General features: G+C 40.8%; 1 protein-coding gene across 1 annotated transcript in view; it reads right to left on the bottom strand.

The window, feature by feature from the left end:
* The window catches only part of LOC308698974 (exostosin-1), a gene marked incomplete at its 5' end in the record, with an annotated part of 490,507 nt that overhangs the window by 32,816 nt on the left and 434,240 nt on the right, over positions 1-23,451 (bottom strand). Inside the window, one exon of the mRNA XM_081379482.1 lies at positions 4,506-4,595. Coding sequence (XP_081235608.1) covers positions 4,506-4,595 — 90 coding nt within the window. The remainder of the gene's footprint in view (positions 1-4,505; positions 4,596-23,451) is intronic.

Consider the following 23,451-nt stretch of genomic DNA (forward strand, 5'->3'; position numbering starts at 1 on the left):
CAGGTGGTAAATGAAATTGTTTTAGGCTATCTCTAAAAGAAATGTTTAAGTGCACTTTCTAGCGATCATGGCAGTGGTAACTAGCAAGGTGAGGAAATTGCTAGTGCCAAAAGGGATTTTATCATGGTGCAATTCATTCTTTGTGAATCTGCCCTTAAATTTTTTAATTAAACAGGAAATTAAACCAGTTTAAATTGGCTGATTTTTTTAAAGCAAGAGTAAATTACATTAAAACACTTTTGTGACATGTTAGGAGCATGTTATAATTAAGTTATTTGATGATTATTTTCACACCATGGTCAGTGTAAATACTGGTCTTTCCTCAAATATGATGTCAAACACGTCCCTTGACTTTTCAGTTACCAAAACGATTTAAATATTAAAGAAACTAAATGACAAATCAGACACAGTGTGAAAATGGGTCACAGTGCAAAAAACAATGAAACATAACATAACTGACAAACCCCAAATGAAATATATCATTCTATATATGGTCAGTGTAAATACTGGTCTTTCCTCAAATATGATGTCAAACACGTCCCTTGACTTTTCAGTTACCAAAACGATTTAAATATTAAAGAAACTAAATGACAAATCAGACACAGTGTGAAAATGGGTCACAGTGCAAAACACAATGAAACATAACATAACTGACAAACCCCAAATGAAATATATCATTCTATATATGGTCAGTGTAAATACTGGTCTTTCCTCAAATATGATGTCAAACACGTCCCTTGACTTTTCAGTTACCAAAACGATTTAAATATTAAAGAAACTAAATGACAAATCAGACACAGTGTGAAAATGGGTCACAGTGCAAAACACAATGAAACATAACATAACTGACAAACCCCAAATGAAATATATCATTCTATATATATATATATATATATATATATATATATATATATATATATATATATATATATATATATATATATATATATATATATATATATATATATATATATATATATATATATATATATATATATATATATAACACTTTATTAAACAATATAAAATGCACTCTATATTGTCATGAACGTTAAAAATGATAAGGTTGTAAAATAATTTTTAAATGAAAGAAATTCTAATTAAAATGATTATCTATTTGTATAAAAAACTGTACTTAAATAACAAAAAATACTTGACTCTATTCTGTTGTATTGCTTTCTTTAAAAACATACCTGAAAAAATAAATAATTATGAAATAATTTATACAAATATTGACTTATTTTTATTATTTATTGTCACTAAGTAAAATACTAAAAGAAAGAAATTAAAAGTACTGTACTTCAAGGTCAAGTTCAGTGTACATGGAAAAATATGATTTACAGTTTTTCTCAGTCGCTTTGGTGCATTTCTCACATCACTATTTACATTTGCACAACAGTTTGTTCAACCTCCACAACATTTAGTCATTTGTGCACATCATAGTAGCAGTTTCTCATTCCTTCCAACAAATTGCAAAGGCTTTTGGACATGCATCAATTGCTTTCATACAACTCTCTGCTGTTTTATAACATTATCATTTGCTTATGTCATGTCAGTCAAAATTAACTATACTTGTGAATGCTGAATAGTCATTCCATATAAAACTAATAGTCCTCATTTCATTGCTTGAGTCATTACATACAAAAATGTTGAACTAGTTGTCAAAATCTGTCATTTAAAAAAATAAAAATAAAAAAAAAATCCTGAAAAAGTCTCCTAAATTGAACAATTTGCAATTGAGCAAGAGATGATATTCGCTGTGATGTAGATTAAATTATGTGACCAGACAGAGAGGAACGTCTGGATGTGCATGAATGATTACAGCAATATGTATGTTGTATGTTCAGTTCCAATACAGTATATAGGCCTACTGCAATATTGTGTACAGTTGTGCACAGCTCTACCCAAAGGGAGTTTATGTTCGTTGTAAATAATGGTGTATTTTTTTTTTTTTGCACAATGCTGTGAACAAATTAGAATTGCAAAGAGCATATGCAGTAAAAATGTGAAACATACATATATTCAGTGTCTTGTACTCAGTTACCTCACTAAATACAGTAATGTGTAACTTTACTGTATTTTTTCAAATGGCTGTGCAAATAGTATATAGTGCTGTATTGAGCATTTTCAGGTAGTGTCACCAAGATCTGACTCTTATCATTGGAAAACATTTACAGAGTAAACTGTCATAATGAAAACATGACAAAGCCATTTGACTATCTTGTTCATAAACGATGGTGTCAGGACTTTTTATTTTGATGACACTGACACTTTCATTGACATAAATACTTGCTTTTGAGGAATGGGCTATCCATTTTGAGCAAGTGACACGCTTTTGCAGGTTATCAACTAGGTTTTGCAGTTTGTACTATTTGTTTTGAGAACTGCATTAACTGTTGTGCAAATGTAAATAGTGTTATGAGAAATGCACCAAAGCGACTGAGAAAAACTGTAAAGGTAAATGCATTTACTGCAATCAATTGCGTTTTGAAATGCTTTTGATACCGTCTTAGTAAATTCAGTTGTGCATGATGTTAACAAATATTTACCATCAGCTTTTATGAAGTTGAGATCAAAAGCATTAAGTCAGAAATTCACCATTTTTTGAAAATGACCCAGGCCTGCCTCTCACCACGATCAGGATACAGATACATACCAACATCTTTTTGTAAGTTTGGACATCAGAGTAGAGATAGCCTCTCTCCCTCTTTCTCTTTTCTTTGTCTAGCACATATTTTTGTCTGATTAAATTATACAGCTGAGAGAAATTAAAAATGAGCCCAGCAGGCTGCTGATGCTGCAGTGTGCAAATATCATCTCTTCTCTCAGGGAAAATGAAGACAGAGAATTGACATTAACAAAGTGCAGTACAAACACAAAATATGCCAGCAATGGACAATACATGCAGCATCACAAATACCACTGAATAAAAGAGAATATAATGAGGTGGAAAAAAAAAGACAGGACAGAGGGAGTAAACTGACGCTACGTTTACACTAGCGTTTTCGTTTTAAAACCCAAAACTTTTGCTACGGTTATGCCTAGCGTCCACACTACTCCTACTACCACTACTTTTGGAGTTTTGGAAATGCTGCAGACCTCGTTTTAGTTTGAAAACTCAGTTGTGTTTCAGGTGGACCAAAACGGAGACTTCTGAATCATTGCCTATCCTTCCCTGATCCGTCAAGCCCTTATCACATGACCATTACCAAAGTCAAGTAATTTCACTCGGTGGCCATGTTTGAAACACCTCTTGGACAGCTCCTATGTTTTTGAATGGGAAAACATCAAATTCTCCAAAACTGTTCACCAAGCTTACGATTAAAATTCATATTTGAAATTACCAATGAAATTTGACAACAACTGTCTCATAAATTTTGTTTCTAAACGCTCCATTCATGACAGAAAACTAAAATTTTCAGGCTGGATCAAGCTGATGCGCATGCGCAGTGGAAACGCACCTGACAGTTTATATAGTAACTGGAGCTGCAGTGACGCGATTACTTTAACAATCGGTGATTGGCTCTTATTTAGAAGGCGGGACTTATTCCGCCATACTGAGTGTTGCACTTTTCCCCATTTAAAACAATACGAGTGATGCATCTTGTGTTATTCTATAGTCTTTGCCATTGCGCTCCAGAAAAAAAACAACAATAACAGACCAGCCTAGGCAACCGTGTAAACAATAACATGGAGACTTTGCTGACTTTTTTTCCTTTTTAGAAGTGATTGTGCAGTAAAGCCAGGGACACACTTAACGACTGTAAGGCCGATTATGAATGTAATTCGATATGTACGACTGATCTTGCCAAAACGCGCAAGAGACAGTTGCGTTCAGTCCGTGTTCACAGTTGGTGTTTCAAATCTGCTCCAGTCGTTAGCAACAGTCTGTAACTATGTTCAGTTCAGTCTTAAAAATGTTTAAGCTAGTCGTTAAGTGAGGTCCCGGCATTACACTCTGCATATTTTAGGATAATACTGCAGCTGCCTACATGCGCAAGAGGCAAGCTATTACTAGAGTAATCGGCAACTGTTTACATTGTATGTAATACAGTATTTGTATGCGCTTGCCTAAGTGTGCCTGAATGGTCATGAGACATGCATTTTTGGTTGTGTAGTGTGGACAGAGATCTTTTCTGAAACGAGGTGCAAACACCGGTATGGATGACGATCGTTTTCATTTTAAAACACTGTGTCAAAACAAAAACACACTAGTGTGGACATAGCCTAAGAGAGTGAATGTTTATGTGTGATACCATGAAGCCATTAGCTTGGCAACAAGCTAAAACTCCACTGAAATAAGTAGTTTACTTTGCAATTTATGTGAGAAGTGCTATTTCAAAATGATAATTATATTTCAATTATATTTATATTTCAATTATAATGTCAATTTTGTCACTTGATGAAGGTTTGGGATTCTGAATGACAGAACCATGAAGACCATATGATATTCCTTAACATTTCACTTAACCTTTATAGTAATGAATGAATGTGTGATTTCTCACCTCATTGGTGGACAGAACCGAGTCCTCGTCCAGACTGAGAACTGCATCAGTTTTGATAGCTTGATGAGGGAAAAAACGGCCACTCATCGTCTGAGGGGAAACAGGAAGTGACATTAGTGATTCATAGATTTTCACCACAGGTTCTGGTTGAAATGATTTAATTTACACAAATTTTTTTTTTTTGACTTTGCAGTACTTTTTTGTTTTTACACTGTTTAATAATGTATTTATTAATATAACTTTTCTTTGACATCTTTGTCAATCATCGCCTACAACGCCTGTGACATCTGTTTGTGTCTTATCTGTTCATCAAGGGAACATCACAATAGTTGAACATCTGCCAGAACAATATGTTAATTTACACCTTGCGACTGGAAAAAGGACATAAAAAATGAAAAGGGTGTAGTGAAACTTTTATGTCATTTGAGGTTATTGATCATCCACTTTAATGGTGGATTGTTGAATTTACTGTAACATGGACTGTAAATGTAACAATTCTAATTGTGTCCTCAAAGACACATGGTTTGTTCGCCAATGCATTTGTGTCTGTATACCAGAGTCAATATTTGTGTGTCTCAGGGTGACAATTGAGTGTGCCATTTGGCTCAAGAAATTACTATTTATTTTCTGCCAAATTCTAGGGTTAAACTTTAGACATTCTGTTGATAACTACAACTAACGGTACACCTACATGTCAACTACCTCTCATAAGAGTTTTAGGTGATTATTTATAGACTGTTAGGGATAGGGTTGGGGTTGATAGGATAAGTTGACGTACTTACAGTCAGTATGTCTGATGGGGAACATCAAAATAAAGGATTAGCAGATATTAAGCCAACAGTCTACAAATACTCTGACTGGTAGTTGACATATAATAAGAACTTCTAAATTCAGGTTCATAATTAATGTGAATAATGTAAAATTAATTCTGAAGTGAAGGTCATAATAACCCACTAGTAATGACTCAAGAATAACTAAATCCATCCAAAGGAATTACTAATTATTTGGATCAGCATTCTAAGTGAAAAACATAATAACTCTCTAGTAATGACTGAAATATTGTAAGCTTTTGAGGTGTTTGTATGGTTTTGGATAATGAATGACTTAAGTGTTACTACATCCGTTTAAAGGAATTACTAATTATTTGGATCAGTATTCTAAAGTGAACATCATGATAACTTTCTAGTAATGATGGAAGCTTTTGAGGTTTTTGTAAAGTTTTGGATAGTAATTCCTTCTGATTGATTTGGTTACGCCTGAGTCAGCACTATCCAAAACCTAAGACCCATTTTTTTTTAGTCACGACTGATCAGAGAATGACTGATTTCCAGTCAAAAGTACTCAGAACAGGTTTTTGCCATGGCAAATGGGATGTCAACAGAGCGATGTCCATAACATTGCAAGTTTTATCAAAATTGACAGCGTGTTATTAAATAAATAAGTTGAGTCATGAGTTCATCCATCAAATATTTTAAACAACCAACAAAGACTTAAATGCTTAGTAACCGCCCAACTTCAAAGATCTTACAGATTTTCTCTAGGGTCCTGTTAAAAGTCCAAGTCGTTGAAAGGTTGACTGATCGTAGAACACTGTCATAGCAAGTCATGTTTAGCGAATAGTGCGACTTTGTGATATCAATGATAGAGAGCAGGAGGGCTGTGTTTTCCCATCATTCCCTCTGTCAAGTCAAGTCAAGTCACCTTCATTTATATAGCTGTCACGATTCCTGTCTTTTGTACCCCTTGTCTTGTGTGGAATTTTATGTTATGTCCTGGTTTGTGCCATGTTTTGTAGTCCTCTGTAGTTTTTCTAGTTGATTAGCTCCTGATTGTTCCCAGGTGTGTCTTGTTTGCCTATTACCCCTTGTGTATATATACCTCAGAGTTTCTCATGTTCTTTGTCTGGTGTTGTGCTTCTATGGATGTTATGTGTGTGCTTGTTGTCAGTTTTGTTTCCTTTCCCATGTCTGTATTTTTCAGTTTTGCCTGGATTTACTTTTATTATGTTTGTTTGAATAAATGTTTACTGCATCTGGATCCTACTCTCGTTCCTCTGAAACAGCTACCGTAACAATAGCGATTTTTACAATACAGATTGTAGCTTTACAGTGCTAACAGGAAATGAATGCAACAAAGACTGTTTTGGCTGTACATCAGCTCTAGAAGAAAGTCATTGTCTAGTTGATTCATTTTCAGTTGATTCAAGTTGATTCATGAAGTAATTGATTCATTTTCGTTGTATTAACTCAGGGGCCGCTTACACAAGACTGTTTTCAACTGAAAACAGAACATTTTTAATGCATTCTGGCTGTTCATTTACACGACAACAGCATTTTGGTGGCCTGAGAATGCAAACTTTGAAGTAGGTTTTGAAAGTGATACCGTTATCATCACCATGTAAACTTAAAAAAAAGGTGAATCTGTTAAAACGGCGACAGCATGCACATGCGTGTTACATGTTTAGTCTATAAGCATGCGCGTTTGAATGTGTATGCGCGTCAATCAGACTCAATAAGTCTATACCTCAAATCTAGGTAGTGGATAAACTTTGGATCTTTAAAGATCAAAGTGGGCAATGCATACCAGGGCTGCATTTCTCAAACGCATTGTGAGCTAAATTTATATTTTGAGCATCGTGAGCTAATCCACTGGCGCCAATGGTTCAATGATCTACTTATGCTTATTTTTTTATTGTTGAATATATCCAATAAGCTGCATGGACTTAGGCCCTGTTTTACACCTGGTATTAAGATGAGTTTTGGTCGATCACAAGTAGACGAGGGAGACACATACCCATTTATATCTGGTGTTTTAATCCGTCTCTTTTGTGCACTTTCAACCACTTCTGTCCTGATTTATTCAAGGGAAAGGTCTATGGGTGGGCTTTGGGCTATATGGGCTTTTTCAGATCTTTTGGCCTAATGGACGAAATAAGCTCATGCAATATATATATATATATATATATATATATATATATATATATATATATATATATATATATATATATATATATATATATATATATATACACACACCTAAAGGATTATTAGGAACACCATACTAATACCCCTTTCGCCTTCAAAACTGCCTTAATTCTACGTGGCATTGATTCAACAAGGTGCTGAAAACATTCTTTAGAAATTTTGGCCCATATTGATAGGATAGCATCTTGCAGTTGATGGAGATTTGTGGGATGCACATCCAGGGCACGAAGCTCCCGTTCCACCACATCCCAAAGATGCTCTATTGGGTTGAGATCTGGTGACTGTGGGGGCCATTTTAGTACAGTGAACTCATTGTCATGTTCAAGAAACCAATTTGAAATGATTCGAGCTTTGTGACATGGTGCATTATCCTGCTGGAAGTAGCCATCAGAGGATGGGTACATGGTGGTCATAAAGGGATGGACATGGTCAGAAACAATGCTCAGGTAGGCCGTGGCATTTAAAGGATGCCCAATTGGCACTAAGGGGCCTAAAGTGTGCCAAGAAAACATCCATGTTCTCATTCTGTTTACGCCAAATTCTGACTCTACCATCTGAATGTCTCAACAGAAATCGAGACTCATCAGACCAGGCAACATTTTTCCAGTCTTCAACTGTCCAATTTTGGTGAGCTCGTGCAAATTGTAGCCTCTTTTTCCTATTTGTAGTGGAGATGAGTGGTACCCGGTGGGGTCTTCTGCTGTTGTAGCCCATCCGCCTCAAGGTTGTGCGTGTTGTGGCTTCACAAATGCTTTGCTGCATACCTCGGTTGTAACGAATGGTTATTTCAGTCAAAGTTGCTCTTCTATCAGCTTGAATCAGTCGGCCCATTCTCCTCTGACCTCTAGCATCAACAAGGCATTTTCGCCCACAGGACTGCCGCATACTGGATGTTTTTCCCTTTTCACACCATTCTTTGTAAACCCTAGAAATGGTTGTGCGTGAAAATCCCAGTAACTGAGCAGATTGTGAAATACTCAGACCGGCCAGTCTGGCACCAACAACCATGCCACGCTCAAAATTGCTTAAATCACCTTTCTTTCCCATTCTGACATTCAGTTTGGAGTTCAGGAGATTGTCTTGACCAGGACCACACCCCTAAATGCATTGAAGCAACTGCCATGTGATTGGTTGATTAGATAATTGCATTAATGAGAAATTGAACAGGTGTTCCTAATAATCCTTTAGGTGAGTGTGTATATATATATATATATATATATATATATATATATATATATATATATATATATATATATGAGACAACGGAAGATTCTTGCACAACGGAAAAACATACGGAGATCATCATCTTTCGTTTCTGCTCTGACAGCCGTAAGAACACGCAGAACTCTGTGAGTGTGTGTTAGAAATCAGGAATGGTGAGAGAACATTGTGCTTGGTACGTTTTTCATCTTCAAACTTAGAAGACCAAACTTAGGTCGACCAAACCGACAAAGTATAAATCCCATCTGGCTAGCGCGCTTCCCATAATGTTTACGCATTAGGTCAGTAGGCTGAGATTAGGCAGTCTTTTGTGGCTGTTCGAACTCATGCGACCACATGAGTGTTTACACTACAAAAGCTATCTGTTCAAGTGGTACCTCTGGAAGTGGTCGAAAGTGGACAAGCTCAAAAAGTTTTAGACCCCGTTTACACCTGTATTTAGCATCGCTCATGTGTGATCCGAGTGACCAAAACGCATCTTAATAAACAGGGCCTAACTGACATAAGCAGTAAAGGAAAGTTGTCACTGTTGAAGACCAAGTTATTAGTCTTAATCTGGATCTTGACTCAAATTCTCCAAATAAGCAACTGTGAGTCCAGCTGCCTTTAATTAACAGAGCACTGTAGAAATGAACATTTAGTAGCGTAAAAATAACTGTTTCCCACAATCGATCCGCCACGCCATTAGGATGACACTGTTTTAATCCATTACAGTAAATGGAGGCTACAGGGGGGTTCAAACTTAATTACACTATTGACTCTTCATTAATACCTCTGAATAATTAATAAAACTGTTCATGTGAAAAGAGTAACTCTACAAGTACCCCTGGTTCAGGAATGTATTCTCATCAGCATAACAATCTCCGAACCACCAGAGGGGCTGATATAGATTCAGAGAAAAACAGGGAGTAGAATAAATTGACTGCTGAGTTTGTGTCATTAGAGAAGATCTTTAAAAGTGTACAAGCCAAGTAAATCATTCAAGTAATGAAAATGATATCATAATTTCACGTTATCCAGTAAATATAAAATTAAACGGTGAATCTATTTTGCTTCTGGTGGTAAAAATAAGGCATATAAAACATAATTATTGTATTTTTGGTGTATTTAAATCATTCCCTGTCATATATAATTCCATTGTATGTGCATTATAAAAAAAAAATGCTGTGAACCGAGCATATAATATATGCATATCACTGCATTTTTCATTCCGAGTCTTCTCTCATATATGTTCTGGAAAGGACTATGTAGTTATCTGGGAGGCCAGCTGTCTTTGTTGACACATGGCTCCTTCCACTGATATCACTCCTTTTCCCTCAAGACACGGTTTATTTAACTGTAAAGCTCACATAATCTTCCACAGGGACTGTCTGCCCTTTACTGTTTCCTCGCCTCTTCTCCTGCATTTTATATATATATATATATATATATATATTAATATATATATTAAATATATATATTCATTATTGTAGAGATGTTTGGTTTCAGGTTCACTTGATTCTAAACCAGACATGTTTCTTAGGGGTTATTTACATAAAACATGTCAGGAACAAAGTTGGAGTGCAATGGAATGAAATGGAACAAAGGGGATAAAGTTGTGACAGTATACAGCCAAAGACTTCATGGCATGGCAACATTGCTGTAAGACACTTCCTTTTAACTTCCCTGAAAGGGTTTTCCTAAGCAAACATGCTAGAATTTAGAATGCTAATTTACCACCGCCACTTAAGAAAACTAAAATGCTAAAATCCAGTTTAGCCAGTGGCTTTCTTCACTGGTACCTCTATGGTGTTTGTATTTAAAAAAAAAATCATTATGATGCAAATGCTTCTTCTTTCTATGTAAATATATTTATGTTTTTTAGTGATGGGAAGTCCGGTTCTTTTCCGTGAACCGGTTCTTTCGGACAGTTCGTTTCAATGAACCGGTTCAAAAAACCTTGGATAGGTTTCTTACATTTACATTTTGAAAATGAACCCTGTAGTAGGCCTAAGGCGTAGGCCTTACATAACCCTGTAGTAGGCCTTACATAACGCTGAAAACAGGTGGCCGGTTGGAGAAACGGGCCAACACATGTACAAAGCCCTTCACTTCGTATATAGATAGAGCGGCACAGTCAGTCTATACATATCAATGTAAACAGTGCGGCCGGCAGCACGGGCCCACACAGTACATAAGCACATATTAGGGAAAGAAATAGAGCGGCTTTACCAGTCTATTTGTGGGGAGAATAATCCCCGGCGCGACAGAGTGTAAGACGGGCGGCCAGCAGCGCGGGCCAGCACCGGTAAACAAGCGCGTAACGGGGAATAAGGAACAGAGCGGCACAGCCGGTCTGAGTGCAAAATACTCCTTCCCTTGGTGCCATACCAGAAATATCACCAGTATATGAACGTAGTCTGCGCATGAGCGACTGGGCAGAGCATACATGCCACTTATACTGATAACAGTTTAGCCTGCAAGGCAGGAACTTCCAGGTTATAAAACCTCACAAATGTCGATGGGGAGGCCCAGCCCGCCGCCATACAAATATCGTGAATAGAAATTCCGCTGGACAAGGCCCACGAAGAGGCCATGCCTCTAGTGGACTGGGCTCTGATACTCAAAGGGCACTGCAGGTGTTTGGAGGCATAAGCTGCTGCAATCGCGTCCACTATCCACCTGGACAGGCTCTGTTTCGAGGCGGCGAGACCCTTAGTGCGTCCGCCGAAAGAAATGAAGGGCTGATCGGAACGCCTGAAAGCGGCGGAGCGCGTGATGTAAACTCTCAGCGCCCTAACAGGGCATAGGAGGTTATCACTGTCCCCGTTACTGGATGCTGGCAGAGCCGAAAGAGAGATGATTTGTGCCCTAAAGGGGGTTCCAATCGCTTTGGGGATGTAACCGTGTCTCGGTCTGAGAATGACTTTTGAGTCATTTGGTCCGAACTCAAGACATGCAGGGCTAACAGATAGCGCGTGCAGATCCCCACGCGTTTTACTGAAGACAGAGCTATCAGAAAAACGGTTTTGAGCGAAAGGTACTTTGGATCCACGGATTCAAGCGGTTCAAAGGGAAAAGCCTTCAGGGCCTCCAGGACCAAGGACAGATCCCAAATAGGAACCGAGGGGGGCCGCGGGGGATTCATCCGTCTTGCTCCTCTGAGGAAACGGATAATTCGTTCCTTCCTATTGCTCGGCTGCGCATCGTCTCAGCGAACGCTGCAATAGCCGCCACATATACTTCGAGCGTGGAAGGGGACCTGCCCTTATCCAACAGCTCCTGTAGGAAGGAGAGCACTCGCGGAACCCCACATGTACGTGGATCCAAGCTCTTAGTAGCGCACCATTTAGAGAACACAGACCATTTAGACGCATAGAGCCGCCTCGTGGAGGGGGCTCTAGACTGCGTGATCGTGTCCACGACCCCTTCTGGCAGGTCAACGGTTATCCGTTGATTACCCATGCATGCAGAGACCAGCGCTCTGGATGGGGATGCCAGATCGATCCACCGGCTTGAGAGAGGAGATCCTTCCTCACCAGGATCGGCCATGGGGGTGAGTGCGACAGCCTCACTAGCTCTGGGTACCAGATTTGGTTCTCCCAACACGGGGCTATAAGAAGCACTGGGTGGTGCATTTCCCTGATCCTCGCTATGACCTGTGGTAACAGGGTGATCGGAGGGAAAGCGTACAGCGGGAGGCTGGGCCAGATTTGGGTCAGCGAGTCCTCGCTTTTCGAGAAAAATATCGGGCAATGAGCGTTGTCTTTCGACACAAAGAGGTCGACCTCCGCTCTGCCGAATAGGCGCCAGAGGAACTGGACTGTCTGAGGGTGCAGGGACCATTCTCCGACATTCAGGTGGCCCGGCACGTGCGCGGCTCTCAGCGAGCGCAACGAGCGGTGAGCCCACACGAGAAGGCGTTCTGTCAGTTTGTACAGGTTCCTGGACCTGACACCGCCCTATCGATTCACATAGGACACCACGGACATGTGGTCCGAGCGGACTAGCACATGGTGATCCCGTATGAATGGGAGAAAGCGCTTGAGCGCGTTCTCGACCGCTATCATCTCCAAACAGTTTATGTGGAGGCATTTCTCCTGGTCTGACCACAGGCCAAAGACTGGTTTGCCCTCGAAATGAGCGCCCCAACCTGAGGTGGAAGCGTCTGTCGAGATAACTTTGCGGTGTGAGATGGCTCCCATTGTCACTCCCCGCTGGTACCAGTCGGCCGCTAACCAGGGCTTCAGTGCTGAAACGCAGCTCTGAGTCACTCTGATTCGAATGCCGCCGGAAGCCCAGGCTCTGTGAGGTACTCGGGCGTTCAACCAGCATTGTAGCGGGCGCATACGCGATAGACCCAGCTGAAGCACTGCTGCAGCTGAAGCCATACAACCCAGCATCCTCTGAAATGTCTTGAGAGGTGCGGTGCTGCCCGGCTGGTAGGACGCGGCCAGGAGTCGAATGCAGCGCGCGCGCTGAGTCGACAGGCGGGCCGTCATTGCCACAGTGTCCAGATCCAAACCCAGAAAAGAGGTTGACTGACTGGGCACTAATGAGCTCTTGGTCCAGTTGACCGTGAGCCCCAGGCTTTCCAGGTGGCTGAGAAGCACTGTCCTGTGGGCGATGAGTTCGGCCTCTGACTGTGCTAGAATCAGCCAATCGTCCAAATAGTTCAAAATTCGCATTCCCTGACCTCTCAGGGGAGCGAGAGCCGTGTCCATGCACTTCGTGAATATACGGGGTGCTAAAGACAGGCTGAACGGCAGGACGGTGTATTGATATACCTGACCGTCGAAGGCGAATCTCAAGAATGGCCTGTGACGGGGTATTTTCTGGATCTGAAAGTACGCGTCTTTTAGATCAAGAGAGATAAACCAGTCCCTCGGGCGAATCTGCGCGAGGATCTGCCTGGTTGTGAGCATTTTGAACGGTCTTCTCATAAGAGCTTTGTTCAAATATCTCAGATCCAAAATCGTTCTGAGAGATCCGCCTTTCTTGGGAACGAGGAAATAACGGCTGTAAAAGCCCGACTCACTCATAGAAGGGGGAAACCGGTTCTATAGCCCCTTTGCACAGAAGTGTCGCTATTTCTGCTCGAAGTAGATGTGCTACTTCTCCATTCACTCTCGTCTCGGTACGCGCCTGAAAGCGCAGGGGTTTCGCCGGTGAGTGAGGCGCGCGCTGAACGTTGCTCGTCACCATCCCCACTGTCATCCCTTGTGAGCGGCGCAATCTGCGCGGCCCAACAAGGGGGAGAGCGGGTTCGCTTTCTGTATGTAAGAAAAGCTGGCCGCAAGCTTGGAGAAGCGAACAGCATAAATTTTTAACTGCCGCGAGAGCCGGGATCGAACACGGGTCTCTGGCGTAAAAGCCTAAGATTCCACCACTGAGCCACAGGGGACAATACCGTGACAATACTTGTGACGCCGTTTGCTTGCAGGCGTGCGTGTATTCATAACAGGCTCGTATACGGCGATATGAACAATTCCAGTGGCCTGAACTTAAGAGGGGACTGAGAAATGTGCGAGAAATGGAGGTAGGTTTGGCCACGGCGGGACGAAAACACTCTGTTCTCCTTTTCGCCGGTGAGTGACGCGCGAGGACGGAGTAGCTTTCTTGTAACGTAAAGAGAGCTCCGAGACCGTCCGCTTCTGCCATCCCTTGTTAGCGGCGCAGTAGCGCGGCTCGAACAGAGGGAGGGTGTCTATCTCATTCACCTCATCCCCTGACGCGGCGGCGGCGCGGGCGAGAGCCGGCGGTTGAGCGGCCGGGAGGGGGGCGGAGAGGGCGAGAGAGAAGCTCGAGGGAGAGGTTCCGGCGAGCTCCTAAGTCACATCAGTCTCCGGTGGTCTCTGCGAGCGGCGCTTCTTCTTGCGCGCCCCGGCAGGGACAGGCGGAGCGACAGCTTGGTCGAAAACTTCAAGTCGAGCCCGCAGGGTCGACATTGAAAGTTCTTCGCACTCGGGGCAGCCGCCCGTAGAGAGTGCGGTGGCGGCGTGCTCGCGGCCCAGGCAGAGAGCGCAGATGAGGTGGCGGTCTCCGTTGCTGGGCCGCAGGAAAAACGAGGCATTTTGACAAAAACGCCTCGTGCTCTTTTAGAACAGTGAGAGAAAGTGTGTGTCGCAGGGCAAACACACACAGCAGTAATAAAAGGATATGTCGCCGGATAGCGTAGCAGGCACGGATGGCTGAAGGCGGCGAAGGCGGCCGGCTTCCTCAGGCGCTGTCCTAAGCTTGCTGGTCGCTGGTTTCAACGGCAGCGGCTCTCAAGATCCAGCGATGCGTAGAGCTTTGCTGAAGACTAGAAAATCAGATATTTCAGCCTGTGAGCCCTCCTTATATACACACTGGCCACACCCATCTTGACGGTTAGAGGGGTGTGGAGGGCACATCCCTCATTGGATGTGACGTCACACAGGGCTCACTGGTAGGCTTAAGCAGTTGCCGCTGAGCAGCCAATGAGCACGCTTATACAGCCTGCCATGGTCTGCCGGCTGACGCACTGCGTTGACAATGAATACAAAATTAAGGATAATTTTTGGCTTCAGATCTCGAATAAAGAAGACTTTCCCGATGCGTAAGCAACTTACGCAATACGAGAGAACCTCTCGTAAGAGAACTCGATGCATGTCTCCAGAATGTTTAATATGTTATGTTTTGATTAACACATTATAAACATTTACTTTGCACCCTTTAAAACCAAAAATGTATATCAACTTTAATTTATCTCAGAAATTAAATTATCTGTTCCAGAAAATAATGTTTTAGTAGGCTATAATAATAATTGTTTACATTTATTCATTTAGCTGACGCTTTTATCCAAAGTGACTTACAATTGCTATACATGTCAGAAGTCGCACGCCGCTGGAGCAACTAGGGGTTAAGTGTCTTGCTCAGGGACACATTGGTGTCTCACAGTGGATTCGAACCCGGGTCTCTCACACCAAAGGCATGTGTCTTATCCACTGCGCCATCACCACCCCCAACTGTGAAACTGTTTAGTTTTACAATCCATTCATTGTGTTTCCAATCTTTAAAATAATACAGTGAAAAGGCAGTAGCCTATGTGATAAACATGTTTCTAACATGTTTTATTTTGTTACACTTATTGATGTTCAATAAAATACAAGAAACATGCATTTCGTCCCTCTGAAAGAATTGCACGCATGCTCAGCTGATCAGCTCATCGGTTCTCCGTATCGAACGTGTCCGAAAGAAAGTTCTCGGTTCTGTACTGGTGGTCCGAGAACCGCTATACCTGTACGTTCAGTAGTGCGCGCATGCTCAGTATCAACTGCTCGTGCTCATCACTTCTCTCAGCACAACATGTCTCAGTTCAGTGAACTGTTGGATTTACTGGAGTAACATATATGCCTACTCCGGGATATTGGTTTATTTTGAGTCGAAGGGACTGTCAGGACTCAGGCATGTCCGAAAGTGAGTAACTTTAGTAACTTGTTGTGGATCAGTGCTGACGCAAGACGCGAACTGTTTCGAACGATTCAGTCCGATTTAGTGTACTGGTTCGACCAGTTCACTAAAAAGAACCGGTTCAAAAGAACAATTCGTTCACGAACCGGACATCACTATTTTCCACAAAAATCTGAGCAAAGCAGTGTTGGGGAGTAACTAAATAAAAGTAGCTTCACTTAACTACAATTTTCAGTTGTATGACAGTAGGGCTGTTTTCGACTAAGGATTTTCATAGTCGAATCTGATTCGTTAGATTTTGCCGTAGTCGACTGATAGTCGAACCTTTTTTTTTTTCTTTTTTTTTTTTAGATAGCAGCTAGATTTTTTCCATTTCAAACAAAAGAGCTAAAAAAAACACATATATATCACACATATATCATAACATTTCATAAACATGAGGAGCAATATGAGAGAGAAATTTGGTGATGGTTGTTTAGGTACATTAAACCACGTAAAGCTTTTTCACGCCCATGAGAACCGCGTGGAGTCAACTCACAGCCGCTCCGCTGCCCTGCTGAAAATGTGAAGCAGAAACGCTTAATATCAGATAACGTCCATAATAATTGGACTCTGGGTTCGATTTTTTGACCATTTTCAGGGGTTATGAGGAGCAATATGAGAGGGAAATTTGGTAATCGTTGTTTAGGTACATTAAACAACGTAAAGCTTTTTAACGCACATGAGAACCGCGTGGAGTCAGCTTTTTAACGCACATGAGAACCGTGTGGAGTCAGCTTTTTAACGCACATGAGAACCGTGTGGAGTCAGCTTTTTAACGCACATGAGAACCGTGTGGAGTCAACTCACAGCCGCTCCGCAGCCCTGCTGAAAATGTGAAGCAGAAACGCTTAATATCAGATAACGTCCATAATAATTGGACTCTGGGTTCGATTTTTTTTTATCATTTTAAGTGGTTATGTGGAGCAACATGAGAGGGGAATTTGGTTATCATTGTTTAGGTACATTAAACCATGTAAAGCTTTTTAACGCACATGAGAACCGTGTGGAGTCAACTCACAGCCGCTCCGCAGCCCTGCTGAAAATGTGAAGCAGATTTTTGAATACATTTTTATTTATTTACATTAGTAAGCTACAGGACATCGTCTTTCAAAACATGACCTGAAAAAATAAAATAAAAATGGTACCCAGCCCTTCTGAAAATGCGAATGCATCTCTGTCCCCAGCACATTTCAAACCAAACTGACGCCCATGTATTCGACTATGAGGTTCATAGTCGAATCAGACCTCTCCGAATCGAATCGTCGAATCCTCGACTATTAGAAGTCAGCCCTAATAACTACTACCTCCAATGAGTAGCAGTGTAGCGCAACCAAACGCAACATCGTTTTTTTTAATGGCTGAGCTGAGGGAATAATCAAACATGCTCACCTAAATGGTGGACACTCTTATGAAGTGGAATTAAAATGACTAATGCTGCGACCGAAATCGAATACTTCCCTACTATATAGTATGCGAAAAACAGTACACCAACAGAGCAGTATGATACATACAGAATACATACAGTAGTATTAAAAAAAACAATAGGTGAAAAGTCCCCGGATGACCTACAGTACTAACTTCCGGCGAGATTCTGAAGTTCAAATTCAAATGTAGTACCTACTCAGACAGTGTGCGATTTCGGACGGAGAGTAAATCATTCTAGTGAAGTTGTTTGCTCGGATGGTTCATTTAAATAATAAGATTTAAAAACAAGGTTTACAGATTTGAGTCCCTGTATTGTTACTTTTTTCAAGTTACTGTTTTTCTCAGTCGCTTTGGTGCATTTCTCACATCACTATTTACATTTGCACAACAGTTAGTTCAACCTCCACAACATTCAGTCATTTGTGCACATCATAGTAGCAGTTTCTCATTCCTTCCAACAAATTGCAAATGCTTTTGGACATGCATCAATTGCTTTCATACAACTCTCTGCTGCTTTATAACATTATCATTTGCTTATGTCATGTCAGTCAAAATTAACTATACTTGTGAATGCTGAATAGTCATTCCATATAAAACTAATAGTCCTCATTTCATTGCTTGAGTCATTACATGCAAAAATGTTGAACTATTTGTCAAAATCTTTCAAGCTAATTTTACAGATTTTTTTTCCTGAAAATGTCTCCTAAATTGAACAATTTCTCTCAGGTGAATCTCAGCTTTCACTGATGAGAAGGGATGTGTGAAGCATTAGTTGCAACCAATGATAAGCCACTTCTCTACAATCACTGTCAGAGCTGAATCCCATAAACCCCCACTTTACAAGCATATATGAACCAAGCAGGACATAGTGTATACCATTTCTACAATACTGTGACACAGAAATGGAAGGTCAACCTCGTGGAAGAGGGGTGAGGGGTGAGGGTGCGGGGAGGAAGGGGAAGGGGAAGGGGAAGGGGAAGGGGAAGGGGAAGGGGAAGGGGAAGGGGAAGGGGAAGGGGAAGGGGAAGGGGGCAAAATGGGGGAAGAGGAAGAAGAGGCCAAGTACATAGGCGGATCACTGATGAAATCAGGGCTACAATTGTAGATCATGTTGTCAATCACGGCCTCACAATGGCTGAGGCTGGTCGAAGGGTGCAGCCAAATGTTGGGAGAACCACTGTAAATTCAATTATTCAAACATTTCGTCTGGAGAACAGGTGTGTATACTGTAAATGGACAGTAATTCAGCACTAAACAATCTGCACTGCACTACTGTCATTGTGTCATACATGAAGCTTGCAGTGGGACAGTATGTACAGGTAAAACATGTATGTGTTCTATGCATATTCTAATGTTCAGTGCTGTAAACCGTTTACTTTGTGTAGTGTCATGCACTACACTTACATGACAGTTCTGTGTATGTGTATTCACAGTGCATACTGTACAATATGTCCAAAATGCATTATGTTACACAGGAAAAGTTGTTATAGTTTTTCTCACTCCCTCTTTTGTAATGAAGCATGTACTGGAGCTGGAGGCCAGGGAACCGCTGCATACATTCATATACCTTGATGAGGCGGGTTTCAATCTGGCAAAAGGTAGAAGACGTGGAATGAATCGCATTGGACAGAGAGCAACCATTGATGTCCCAGGCCAACGAGGAGGGAATATTACTATGTGTGCAGCCATCTCAGAAAACGGCGTCCTCACCCATATCCCCCGTCTTGTTCCATACAACACACAACATCTGCTGACTTTTTTAGACACTCTTTACAGGGACATAATCCCTGAGAATGAGAGAGGTCTAACTGGAGACCATCTGAGCAAGCATGTTGTTGTTTTGGATAATGTGCGTTTTCACCACTCAGATGTCGTCAGACAGTGGTTTGCAGCACATGATAGGATGCTGGTGGAATATCTCCCTCCCTACTCACCATTCCTAAATCCAATAGAGGAGTTTTTCTCTTCCTGGAGGTGGAAGGTATATGACCGGCATCCACATACCCAAATGGCCCTGCAAGCGGCCATGGATGCAGCATGTGATGACATCACAGCAGAGTCCTGCAGAGGATGGATTCGCCACTCGAGGAGATACTTTCCTCGCTGCATTGCAAGAGATGATATTCGCTGTGATGTAGATGAAAATATGTGGCCAGACAGAGAGGAACGTCTGGATGTGCATGAATGATTACAGTACAATGTATGTTGTATGTTCAGTTCCAATATGTACTGCAGTATTGTTGACAGTTGTGCACAGCTCTACCCAAAGGGAGTTTATGTTTGTTGTAAATAAGGATGTATTTTTTTCTTTTGCACAATGCTGTGAACAAATTAGAATTGCAAAGAGCATATGCAGTAAAAATGTGAAACATACATATTCAGTGTCTTGTACTCAGTTACCTCATAAATACAGTAATGTGTAACTTTACTGTATTTTTTTCAAATGCCTGTGCAAATAGTATTTATTGCTGTATTGAGCATTTTCAGGTAGTGTCATCTGACTTTTTTGCATTGGAAAACATTTACAGAGTAAACTGTCATAATGAAAACATGACAAAGCCATTTGACTATCTTGTTCATAAACAATGGTGTCAGGACTTTTCATTTTGATGACACTGACACAATCATTGACATAAATACTTGCTTTTGAGGAATGAGCTATCCATTTTGAGCAAGTGACACGCTTTTGCAGGTTATCAACTAGGTTTTGCAGTTTGTACTAATTGTTTTGAGAACTGCATTAACTGTTGTGCAAATGTAAATAGTGATGTGAGAAATGCACCAAAGCGACTGAGAAAAACTGTAATTCAAAGAACTCATCAGAGATCCCACCATTAATCATCAGCGGGGACTGTGTGGAGAGGGTGGCAGACTTCCGCTTCCTGGGAGTCCACATTGAGGAGAGCCTATCCTGAAGCGTGAACACCTCTGAGCTGCTGAAAAAGGCCCAGAAGAGACTGTACTTCCTGAGAATACTCAGGAGGAATAACATCACACAAAGACTGCTGGTGTCCTATTACCGTGCCTTCTTTGAGAGCATACTAACATACTCTATGTGCGTATGGTACACCAGCTGCACGGCGGCTCAGAGGAAAGCGCTCCAGAGGGTCATCAACACCGCCCAAAAGACTGTCGGCTGCCCTCTCCCCACACAGGAAGAACTACACAGTTCCCGTTGCCTCAAAAAAGCCCAGAACATCATAAAGGACACCCACTCAGACAGATGGTACAGATCAATTAATGCAAGGACTAATAGACTCTAACACAGTTTTTATCCAACTACAATAACCCCCCTCAATGCTGCAAAAAAATAATTTGCAATTTGGAAGCTGCTGTGAAATAGATCAATGCAATGACAGAAAGTATGCATGTCTGTAGATGTATTTTCACAATGTTTTTATGCAATGACTGTGTGTTCATGCCTTTTGTGTGTGTTTATGTATGCTGCTAATGCTGTTATATGTTCCTAGAACTAGCACTAGCACTTACATTATATTTGTATAGACTCAATGAATGATGCACTGACTGGAGAGCACTTTAAATTTCGTTGTACCTGTGACAAGGACAATAAAGAACTATTCTATTCTATTCTATTCTATTCTTGTCACGGTGTGGGTTTTGTGTCTTGTTCCTTGTTCTTTTCTGTCATGTAATTCCCTGCTTGTCATGTGATCCTGCCATGTGTCTTGTCCCATGTTCAGCTGTTCCCCGTTATGTTGATTAGTCTTCCCAGGTGTTTCAGTTTAACCACGCCCCCTTGTTATCTTGTTTAGCTAGTGTTCCCTTGTATTTAAGCCCTGTGTTTTAGTTCAGTCCTTGTGAGTTCTTGATGTTGTAACGTTTGCTGTTGTCTCCTTGTTCCCGTCCTGAGTTCCTGTCGTGTACCCTGGATTACCTGTTTGTTTGTTTATTAAAGTGCTTGCGATTGTATTCACTCTCTGCTTCATTCCTGCCTGCATCGATTCTATTCTTAATTAAAAATGGCAACGGCCACTAAGTGCAAATAGCAATATATGCCATAATATATGCTAGCGATATATGCTCTTTACACTAAGTTTAAATAGCAATAGATTCTATTTTTAACCTCAACCTACCCTACCCTTAACCGATAAACACACGTTAGACACTTTATTTCCAGTTTTCGAATATTTTCTTTAATTTTATTGAAAATAAATGCCTTTCCGATCTGATATGTGATGGGAAAATGGAGTAGAGCAAACTCAGAAAAAGGCAGACTCCAACTTCAGGTCATTTGCATCAAAATTCCCTAATTTTGTCTGGCCCAACCAGACGTCAGTGGGCAGAGTAAGTGATACAATTTGAGTTAGTGTAAATAGAATTTGCCAACAAGGTGGGCTATTTGCACTTAAATAGACACTCCGATTAAGAATTTACCCTTTGTATTTTCTAAATTCATGTTATTTATCTTGATGTGACCAATTAATCTGTGCCTTTTTAATTTAAGTATTGATTTGTTTTTGTTTTGAATTCTTAATCAAAATGTAGCAACTCGACCTTCTTGTGAAATGACAAACTTCTCTCTGGTGACGTTTGCTGGACTTCCTCCAATCATTTACTCTGCTTAAATCCCACCCCTTTCTTACAATCGACTGCAAGCTCACATTCACATCTGCCTCCATCCAATCAACCACCGATGATTAAAACCAAGACCCATCTTCCTTTCTTTCTTTTAATGATAATCCGTTTTACTCGGATGTAATATGTGATGCTTATCGCAATAGGGAAGAGAAGATCTGTCGCTATTTCCATTTCATCGGGACTTTAATTTATCTGTTCAAGTTCACTATTTTTGAACAAACAAAATATGACTGTGATTTATTTATTAATTATATAAATGGATAGTTATATTGTATTCATAAGATCATATTGGATGTTTGAGGTGTGCAACTTTTTGTTTGTAGCATGCACACTGTAAAAAGATGGTGAAAAAAGATGTAAACAAAACAAAGATCATTCGATAACTGGAGTATATTCAACACATTCTCATCCTTGGGCGTCATATACTGACGCTTTTGACATTTCGTCTATATCGAACGCACATGGCAACCTTTAGCGTCAATATGAGACGCACAGAGCTTTGTTCGGTTATGGGTAGGTTGAGGTCTGGTGTAGGGTTAGGGTTAGACCGCTAGGAGGCGCCTTCTGGCCCATATCTATCTGCGTCTCATATTGACACTAAAGGGTGCCATGTGCGTTCGATGTAGACGAAATGTCAAAAGCATCAATATATGATGCCCTAGGATGAGAACGGGCTGGTATATTTTACAGGAAAATATTATTTCAGTCTTTCTACTACAAAATTCTAAATGTGTTTCTTGCCATTTATTTGTAATTATTTGTGAAATCTACTTAATATTAATTTTATAATAATAATAAAAAATTTGTTATATTTATATAGAGCTTTTCTTTCTCTGTACTCAAAGTGCTTTATGGAAGGGAGGAATCTCCTCAACCACCACCCATGTGCAGCCATATTGCGCCAGAACGCCCACCACACACCAGCTTATTTTTCGATGGACATCCTGGGATTTTTAAAAGTAGCTTCCCAAAACTGCATAAAGTATGTCAAATTGTGGGAGTGTGTTTGATCTGTTACTTGATTTGCATAATTCCTTTAGTGAACAGGTACTAAAACAACCCAGACAGCACATGCAAACAAACTACGTATCAGCAGGTACGATTCTCTCTTTTTTTAGCGTCTATCTTTCTGGGGTGTGTTTTGCAAAGCTAACTATGGTCGCAAGTTCCGTTGTTACAAACACAATTTAACGGAACTTGAGACCATAGTTGGCTAACAATGCTTTTGGGAAACGCATCCCTGTTTAAGACATCAGATAGGT

The sequence above is a fragment of the Scardinius erythrophthalmus genome, assembly GCF_964197995.2.
Source record: "Scardinius erythrophthalmus genome assembly, chromosome: 11".
Lineage (NCBI taxonomy): Eukaryota > Metazoa > Chordata > Actinopteri > Cypriniformes > Leuciscidae > Scardinius > Scardinius erythrophthalmus.